The sequence below is a fragment of the Rhizopus microsporus genome (genome assembly GCF_002708625.1).
Source record: "Rhizopus microsporus ATCC 52813 unplaced genomic scaffold scaffold_2, whole genome shotgun sequence".
NCBI classification, from domain to species: domain Eukaryota; kingdom Fungi; phylum Mucoromycota; class Mucoromycetes; order Mucorales; family Rhizopodaceae; genus Rhizopus; species Rhizopus microsporus.
Genome location: NW_019671917.1, coordinates 18728 through 28274, shown reverse-complemented (window position 1 = coordinate 28274; position 9547 = coordinate 18728). Strand labels below are relative to the sequence as shown.

The window sequence follows — 9547 nt, the reverse complement described above, 5'->3', positions numbered from 1 at the left end:
AAATCCCTCAAGAACCTATTTATATGGAAGCTCTTAACACTCTTCGGCCTGTTTTTGATGCTTATGATAGAGGCTACAACTTTGGCGAACAGGGACTTTATTATGATATCAAGCATAACCCTATCAACCACTTTAAGGCCTTTTATCAACTCTTTCGTCTCTTTGTATTTCTTGGTTTGCCCATCTTCAATTATTTTTCTCTCGGGCGCTCATGATCTCCTTGTTACGTTACTATCGACAGCAAGATTCTCTGTCAAAACATCCTGGGAATTCGATGGTCTAATGCTGTCGATAAACTGGACTACTGGCGCCGAGTTGTCAACCTTGATTCAAAAGCTCTCAAGCCACAAGAAGGTAGACAACTTAGATTCCGTGGCACTATTCAAACTGATGGCGTTGGTATCACGGTTCTCAAGAAGAGGTTCGCCAGGCAAACAAGATACACGGCAAGGTTCACAGTGGAGTATGAAGCTACCTTCTACATCATCAACCTAACTCGTCGAAATTATCAAGAGATTTCTGGTCGATGCGTCGCTGTGGACCCAGGAAGAAGAGATATGTTGTATTTTGTACACGAAAACTCTACACCAGAGCAACCAGTGCAATTTCAGTACACTAAACAACAGCAAGAAAAGACGTGGAAAACCAAAAAGTACCGCCGAATCTTGCAAGATCTCAAAGCCCAGAATCCTGATGTCGTTCAAGCTGAGCAAGCCCTTTCTTAACAGCCAAGCAGCATCGTATCCGTAGAAGAATTTGGCCGCTTCCTTCAAGCCAGATCTGAACAGTCTGCCGTTCTCAGTCGATTCTATGGACATACCATCACAAGCCATGATAATGGATACTCCCTCTTTAGCAAGGTCCGTCTTTCAGTGTGTTTCAACAAACAACGTGCCGATCAAAAACTTATTCAAGACTTACGCGCTAAGTTTCGAGAAGACGCTGTGCTTGTGATGGAAAACTGGTCCGCCCCCATGCTAGTTGCCATGAACCTATCCGTGGCTTTAGTTTCCGAAGACTCCTCAAGAAACATGGGTTCCAAGGTTTTTTTATAGACTAGTACAAGACCAGTAGGTACTGTCCAGCATGCCACAACGAAAGCCTCCACACGTTCCGTCGTGTTCCAAATCCACGACTGTATCAACGAGAGCGATATTCTACGGCTGTCTGCCATGATATTTTAAGGTAATAATACATGAGCCACCTGGGTGACTTTATGCTGATTGAATATTGCTTGTAGATGCACCAATCTATACTGTAGACTCGCCATGGCAGCACCAGATAGATATCGCTTATGGAACAGGGATGTTGCTGCTTGCCTCAACTACATACACATCCTTCGTGGGTTTCGACGTAATGGCATGGTTCCTCATAGGTTTCGCCGGGTTGCTGTTGCTCCTACAAAACGTCGAAGAAGAGTGGACGATCAGGAGCAACCAAGAACTAGAATACGCTTAGACGATGATTCTCCGTCCTAGTTATCGCTAGGACACATCTAAATGCCTTCGGGATAAGTTGTATGTAATAATTTTCTTACATAACTAACTGTATAACTCTTTATATTCTCTCCTTGGTACTTATTACTCTCATTTGTATATCGTCTCCTTCGCACGTATTTTATTTTTAGCCTTTGCGTAAATACCTTTTTTAATATGCGCCAATTGTTTTTTCATACACGTCATAATTTTATCCTCTTTCTAAAATTTATTTTTAATAAAACAATAAGACAGTTACTATGAGACACTCATTCATATAATCATCAATACCAGCATTGTTAATTGTTTTTGTATTAACATATTCTTTTCTAGTTCTAATTTCGATCCTTTGTATTCAAGTTTTTCAATCTTTTTTCTCTTCGGCTTTCTCTAATTTCTCTTTTTTTCTTATCTTCTTCATATAATTCTAACGCAATTGCCAATCTTTTTGTATTAGGTTTTCTTCCTGATACCATCAGTCTCAAAGAACACAAGGATCGAAGATTGATACTTAAGGACGTGCATACTGTCTTTATTTTTGAAATGTTAGCCAATGAACCAACCTTGACAGTCGAAGCTGTCACAGATCAACTTTGCAAAAATTTTAAGGAAGTTCAAATTACCCCAAGATCAGTAGCAACTCATATGAAAAAAGGTGTTGTCTCACTTATAAACGCATTGTCCCACAATATTTCGCACGAGACAGTGAGGAAACTGTTGTTAAAAGATATGATACGGTAAACTTCTGGATTCATCAGAAAATAGATTTTATGAATGACTGTATGTTTATTGATGAGGCTGGATTCAATACAAACATGCACCGTTCTTATGATTGGTGTGAAGTTGGAATACCTTGTAAAATTAAAGTTGAAGCAAGGGGGCCAAATGTCAGTATCCTAGGTGCCATTTCCAAAGTTGGTCTTATTACTCTTTCAAAAAAGGAGATTATTACTACAGCAACAGCAGGAACGCAACAACGAACTGATGATACACCAGCTGCAAAAAGAAAAGGCACAACTAGTAACGGCTTTCTAGAATTCATAGAGCAAGCCCTCACTACAACTGATGCAGCTGGTATGAATTACAAGTACTTGGTGCTTGATAACGCATCCATTCACAAGGCTAACCTTGTTCGAGATTGGGTTGAACAATGAGGATGTCAACTTCTCTTTTTCCACCATATTCTCCATTTTTAAATCCAATTGAGGAGTTCTGGTCCAAGTTAAAAAATGTTGTAAGCAATGATCCCGCCTCAATCAGACAAAGCACGAAGATCAGCTAACGTATTCGCAGTGTAACAGTATATATCAGCAAAGAAGACTGTGAAAGTTGGATATGACGTTCATTATCGTTCTAGCAAAGGCGCATAGATTGCGAAAAAGGGCTGTAAAAAATGAAAAAAAAAAAAAAAACACAAAGCACATAATATGAGTATAAAGTGATAAAAATAAAACTCTTCAAATTGTGTCCTAAATTTCCTTGGCCGTACCTTTTTGTGGTCCAACCTATTTTCTTCAGCTGGACAGCTACATATTTGGTAAAGATTGATCTACAGCCTATAGACACCCCACATCCATGCTAACTTGGAGACAGAAGTTTAAGTAATTCTGAGAATGCAGATCAACATTTATTAGATAATACGACGATATTGTACGAGCTTATTCACAAAGACAGTGATATTTAAACACAAGCAACAGCAGTTTTACGGCAATCAATGTGGAAAGAGGACATCCTATCGTTGTTTCCACTACTGATTTGGTTGACGTTCCAGTTATCAGTAGTAGAGCCCAAAACAGCTCCAGAACAGCCATGGCCATCATACATCTTCAAATTACAGCAAGTGGTAGTATATCTAAAAGAGCTGACCTTGTTGTCCAAGCGAGAATCAATGTCGTGGCAAGATTGTACAGGTGATCTACCGCTGTAAGACAGGTACTTTCCACCATAGCCAGCATTTTCATAGACGGTAAAGGACCAACCAGCTTCAGTTACCTTCATTAAGAGAGCAGCAGAGATAAAGGAGACAAGAGTGAAACGCATGTTGTTATACAAGAGTGTTTGTTAATGAAACGTTTGGAAAATCACAAAGAGAGGGGGAGTATTTATACTTTTTCTTTCTAGAGCAAATGCTCTGCTAAGTATTCTCCTCTGTCAATGTAGCACAGCCAAGTTAATTCCCGGTTTCTGCTGTCGTTGCTAGATCAAATATGTGTAAGACAACTGTGGATCTGATTCAACGTTTACTTGTACCATTATGTCATATGGCGTCTTTGCTATAATAACATGAATCAAGTAGACGTTTTTAACTTGATATTCAATACAGTATCATGTACTCTCTCAACGCACGTTAGTTTAGTCTATACACTCACAGCCTCTTTGAGCATGTTCCACATTAATTAATTCGTTAAACATTTAGTACTTTTGGATCAAATTGTCAACATTACACACACACAGTGGAAATAACAAGACTACACTGGATACACTGTAAACGATACAAAAGAGCTTAGTATGCTTTTTTTTATTATTAGACGTTGTTTTGGATAAGTGATGACTTCTTTTTAATATGTAACTCTATTTGCAATGTGATCTTTGCATTTACATTTACTGCAAGTTCAATGGCGTAGTATTTTCTCAATCAAGAACAAGATTTCATTCGCTCTACAGCTTATTACTTGCGTCGGGGTGTTTATTCTCACAGTTTACGTTATTCTACAACATGTATTTTCTGTTTAATGCATCTTTATCTATTGAGCCATGAAGTTGTCCTTGTATTTTATACGCAATATCTTTTACTATCGCTGCAGTAAGGAACACGTACGTATCACTATAACAGTTAGATTTAGAATTACTGTAATGAGCCATATTTCATTTCAACCTGTCCAACTGTTACCCGATATACTAAGGTGTGGCACAAATTCATTTATTCTGCCCGCGGCTGTTTACTCTTGAATAGGAAAGTGATAAACCAATTCAAATTTGGATGTTGTTTATCGAAAAGGATCATTGGTCCAAATCCCATTCCCTAACATGATGAGAAGCAGAAATCGGTAACTATAAAGATACAGGGAGAGTATTTTGTGTACTTAAGTCCGCGAAGTATCTGTGGAATCAAAATGTTTTTCAGCACAATATTGAAAAATCATACATAGATGCCCTGATCCAGACCGTGTTAAGAATAACTTCTACCACTGACAGTGCATTTATCAAACAAGAAGCGTAAAAGAGGTTCCCTTGCATTTATTGCATAATGCTCGAAAAACTTGTCATATCATAGTGACCATTTTTACCTAATACACATGTACACTACTGCTACGCCTCCTGTATGCCTCTTGACATGCTGTGTATTCCCATTTTTCTTTGCACAAAGAATTTGCCACTTAAAAAAATAGCTCACACACGCCGCAAACACCGACGCCATTAAGTTCTTCTCGTTTGCTTTAAAAAGATAAACCAAAGCAAGCCCATGACGTGTAAATGCACCTCCCTCCTTGTTGTCCTACATTTGTAATTGGTTAGTTTGATGTACAAGCTTATTTTGAAATAGAAGCTTCCAAGGTTTACTTGTACCTTCTTTGTACACGGTCATCCATACGGTTTCTCTTCTGTGTACCTCAATTTTGCTGTTCTTATACTAACTACTTTTGCTCTTATATTAGTAATTTACAATGAGCAACGATGTTTGCCATTCGCGGGAATTTAAACAGTTGAGAAAGGGAGGAAATGCAGGTTGAAAAGAGACTTTGATTTAATGTTTTGCATCAAATCAACTGGTTTTGTGAGCAAGAGAATAATTTATATTAATATTAATATTGAGTGCTTTAACCTAGCAGCATCTCTTTTTGATATATGTAACAAACCGTATATGGTTAGTCAACAGGTTTTAGATGGTAAAAGTAACGTTGTCGCTCTTAAAAATAATAAGCTATATTGAAATGTTATAATGGACCAAAAAGGTAGGAATACATTGATATGATACATTAACGCCACTTTTAAATGCCTTATTCTCATCAGAAATGCCCCCAATAAAGATAAAATGAGGCAAAAGCGAGACGTAGTGCATTTTTTATAATGAAAAGCTCTTTCTCTGTAAAGTTTTGACGCGTTTTCATCCGCTTTACTATTATTATTGTTCAAAAGTATATTGTCTACAAAAGGTTGAAGATTTCAAGAATGCTACGATTATCACGTTATTGAGTATCGTCCCAAGAGAATGATTCATAATAAGCTTTTCCTTCATTTTTAATACAAGAAAAAATTAAAATACAACTTTATTCACATACTTTTAGTTTTCAAAAGATAAGGAAAGACCAATCTTGTGAGCGCTTTCATTGAGGCGAGTCGCGTCAACAGCTGCACCCAGATTAATTTTTACGCCAGGACGAATGGTTTGCATATAAGCAACACCAACAATACCATTATTGGTAATCTTTCCTTTAACTGAAGCAGTACTATCAAGTACGAGCTTACCACCAAATTCAAGGCCCAAAACATTCGTCATACTATTCCACTCGGCCTTTCCTGAAGCCTCCAAATTACTGTTGATACGATGGTAATATGAAGCAGCATAGTGTGATAAATTGTTTGATGCCAAGAGTGCAACAGAGTAACTGTTTTGAGAGTAACCTACGGCTGCGCTGTAGTTGCTAATCTATCCAGGAAGTTGTTGGTTTTAGCAAACATTCAAGAACAATTATATATACATACCCTAGCTTCCTTTGTATTATAAGCAACTTCAGCGCCCGCAACTAGTCCTTGGCGACCAACGACAGAATTGACATTGAAGCTTCTCTGAAAAGAGGTATCAAAGTGTTGAGTCATTTCAGTAATCTTTTTTTCACTTGATGTACCTTAAAGAGATCAACACTTGCAACAGTATGAAGAGTGGGTTTCTTGTAAATAGCATTTAGTTTGGCTACTTTGATGTCAACGACGGGTACATATGATGTCAACAGCTCAAGCTTAAGACCCTCTGATATATCTGGTTAATTTTGTATCCATCAATAGCTTATATAAACATACTAGTCAGGTTATTATCAAGCTCAACTTTGCTATTTAAATGATTAGAAGACGTCCAGCCTTCAGTTATGGCAACACCATTCTTTTTATCTACATATTTCGTTTCCATGTCAGCTACCATAATCCCCGTCTTACTATCACGGTGTCCAGCAACTTTAAAGGTCTATCGATTCATATCAGTTTTCACTGCATGTTTTCATTTGTTAATTGATCTTTACCATGCCGTCTGAAGCCGTGGTCTTAACCTCAACTTTAACACCATCAATGGGATAATCTTTACTCAAGAGATCCTTGCTAGGTTTTCCAATATCGCTAAAGGGTACTATTAAAAGGGTGAATTAGACTGAATCTGTCTCAGCATTAGCCCTCAGTTTTCAAATACCAGGAATAGACATTTCGTATTAAATTCTTTACAATGAATAGTGACAGAAACTAGTACAGAATTTCCCAAATAGTTGTCGTTCAAAATTGTGATTGGGCCGCTGAGATTTTTTTCGTTTTTTCGAACTGTGTATTAAATTCTGCCACCATCCATTGTAGTCTATAATAACTCGGGAAAAACTGGGTGCGGAATTATTGTTTGATTGAATTGCAGGAAACAAAATAATTTATTTAGTACTCAGCATCATCTTCTATTTCAGAATCTCCCAAGGAGTCTGCGCCGACTTCTTCATAATCCTTTTCGAGAGCGGCCAAGTCTTCACGAGCTTCTGAGAATTCACCTTCTTCCATACCTTCGCCGACGTACCAATGGACGAAGGCACGCTTGGCATACATCAAATCAAACTTGTGATCGAGGCGAGCCCAAGCTTCAGAAATGGCGGTCGTGTTGGACAGCATACAGACAGCGCGTTGAACTTCAGCCAAGTCACCACCAGGAACGACAGTAGGACGCTGATGGTTGATACCAACCTTGAAACCAGTGGGACACCAGTCGACGAACTGGATGGTACGCTTAGTCTTGATGGTTGCTATAGCAGCATTGGTGTCCTTGGGAACGATATCACCACGGTAAAGTAAGCAACAGGCCATGTATTTACCATTACGAGGGTCGCATTTAACCATCTGGTTATTGGGCTCAAAGCAGGAATAGGTGATTTCAGGGACTGTGAGTTGCTCATGGAACGCCTTGGCAGAGGAGATAATAGGGGCATAAGTGACGAGGGGGAAATGAATACGAGGATAAGGAACCAAGTTGGTCTGGAATTCGTTCAGGTCAACGTTAAGGGAGCCATCAAAACGAAGAGAAGCAGTGATGGAAGAGACCACCTGTGCGATCAAACGGTTCAAGTTGGCGTAGGTGGGTCGCTCAATATCCAAGTTACGACGACAAATGTCATAGATGGCCTCATTGTCAACCATGAATGAACAGTCAGAATGTTCCAAGGTAGTATGGGTTGTCAAAATGGAATTGTAAGGTTCGACAACAGATGTAGACACTTGAGGAGCGGGATAGACGGAAAACTCAAGTTTCGACTTCTTACCGTAGTCTACTGATAAACGTTCCATCAAGAGAGCACCAAATCCTGAACCAGTGCCACCACCAAAGGAATGGAAGACAAGAAAACCTTGTAGCCCAGAACAATTGTCTGCTAATTTACGAATACGATCCAAGACTGAATCGACAAGTTCTTTACCGACAGTGTAGTGGCCGCGTGCATAGTTGTTGGCAGCATCTTCTTTTCCAGTAATCAATTGCTCTAGATGAAGATATTAAAAAGTATGATCAAGATAAGCAAGTATTCTATACCTGGATGGAATAGTTGTCTATAAGCACCTGTACGCACTTCGTCAACTACAGTTGGTTCTAGATCGACAAAGACAGTACGAGGAACGTGCTTTCCCCCACCTGTTTCACTGAAAAAGGTAGCAAACGAGTGATTCGTTACTTCCTTTTCAGCAGGAATACGACCATCAGGTTGAATACCGTGCTCGAGACAGTACTAAAAGAAAGTTTGTTTTCAAATATATTTAATTTATATTTATCACCTACAAGTTCCCAGCAAGCATTACCAATTTGAATACCAGCCTAAATAATAGATAATTAAGTCTAAGCCCCTTTGACGTATAATGTACTTACCTGACCAACGTGAACACTGATGATTTCTCTCATTTTATTAAAGAAGTGTGTTTTGTTCTGTTCAAGAGTTACGATTGAACTAAAAAAGAAAGATGAAAAAGAAGAAAAAAAAAGGCCAGGGAAAATGTGTTTTGTTGCACTAAAAAAAAGGAGCAATGTATTTCATTATCTTTTAAACTCCCTTTACCTCCTTTATCGGAATTCGCCCTTACTCTATAAACATAGAGGCTTCGTCTTTCTTGTACACACAGGGTTTTTTTTTTTAAAAAAAAAAAAGAAAGAAAGAATATCCCAAAAGCAATGGTACAATTGTGCACATACTTTTTATGACGCCTAGACCTGACCTTGTTTTCATTAGAGATAGAGTTTCAAATCACTGTGAAAGGACAATCGGGGTCATCCTTATACTTCACACCAAACAAAGAGACATCTATTAGCTTATCTGTCCAAATAACCCTTCCTTAGCCATCTATCACCCACCCTTGTGCTTTTCTTTTATTTTGATCTTGAGTAACGAAAGCACTTTTATAATTTAGAGTAATACTAGAGAGCAAATGCATATAATGATGCATACAAACTAACTTGACTTTTTCAACTATGCAGCTGGCTCAAAAATAATTGAGATACTGTTTCCATACAAGCTACAAAGGCTATACTTTTAATATACCTATACCAAAACTTTAGTGAACGATTATATGCTTTCCATTAGAGATCCTTTCAATCAGCATACTTGTAGTATTTCTTGGTGTTTATATATAAAAGAACAACAAAAGTCAATATCTGGCAATCATCATCCTTTATTTAAAGTTAATATTTCAAGTAACTGACACGATAGAGATCAATGTGTGATGAAAACAGATAAAAAGCCTTATCGAAAGACCATCTAAATTGCAAGAAGAACACAGTACTTTTTTGGTTGAGCGTATTGATAAGAAGTCGGCGCTGATTTTGGACCAAATCATGTATGATTTAACGA

General features: G+C 38.1%; 5 protein-coding genes across 5 annotated transcripts; 3 read left to right on the top strand and 2 right to left on the bottom strand.

The window, feature by feature from the left end:
* On the top strand, window positions 1-703 carry RHIMIDRAFT_53957 (uncharacterized protein). The gene has a single exon (XM_023615381.1). It carries the CDS (start codon window positions 58-60, stop codon window positions 493-495), a length of 438 nt encoding a protein of 145 aa, XP_023469575.1. The 5' UTR covers window positions 1-57; the 3' UTR covers window positions 496-703.
* RHIMIDRAFT_264399 (uncharacterized protein) lies at window positions 542-1478 on the top strand (the record flags this gene model as incomplete). The annotated part of the gene is made up of 4 exons (XM_023611749.1): window positions 542-698; window positions 729-980; window positions 1061-1185; window positions 1241-1478. The coding sequence occupies exons 1-4, from the start codon at window positions 558-560 to the stop codon at window positions 1476-1478; spliced, it is 756 nt and encodes a 251-aa protein (XP_023469574.1). The 5' UTR covers window positions 542-557.
* Window positions 1479-2018: 540 nt separating this feature from the next.
* On the top strand, window positions 2019-2629 carry RHIMIDRAFT_233474 (uncharacterized protein; the record flags this gene model as incomplete). The annotated part of the gene is made up of 2 exons (XM_023607964.1): window positions 2019-2180; window positions 2234-2629. 2 exons carry the CDS (start codon window positions 2019-2021, stop codon window positions 2627-2629), a joined length of 558 nt encoding a protein of 185 aa, XP_023469573.1.
* A 3048-nt stretch (window positions 2630-5677) lies between these two features.
* RHIMIDRAFT_264395 (uncharacterized protein) lies at window positions 5678-7223 on the bottom strand. The gene is made up of 6 exons (XM_023611748.1): window positions 6874-7223; window positions 6710-6813; window positions 6495-6654; window positions 6323-6444; window positions 6180-6263; window positions 5678-6123 (listed from the first exon to the last, which is right to left on the bottom strand). Exons 1-6 carry the CDS (start codon window positions 6884-6886, stop codon window positions 5758-5760), a joined length of 849 nt encoding a protein of 282 aa, XP_023469572.1. The 5' UTR covers window positions 6887-7223; the 3' UTR covers window positions 5678-5757.
* On the bottom strand, window positions 6721-8799 carry RHIMIDRAFT_53930 (tubulin-domain-containing protein). The gene is made up of 5 exons (XM_023615380.1): window positions 8572-8799; window positions 8485-8520; window positions 8242-8434; window positions 6874-8191; window positions 6721-6813 (listed from the first exon to the last, which is right to left on the bottom strand). The coding sequence occupies exons 1-4, from the start codon at window positions 8602-8604 to the stop codon at window positions 7104-7106; spliced, it is 1350 nt and encodes a 449-aa protein (XP_023469571.1). The 5' UTR covers window positions 8605-8799; the 3' UTR covers window positions 6721-6813; window positions 6874-7103.
* Window positions 8800-9547: the final 748 nt, after the last annotated feature.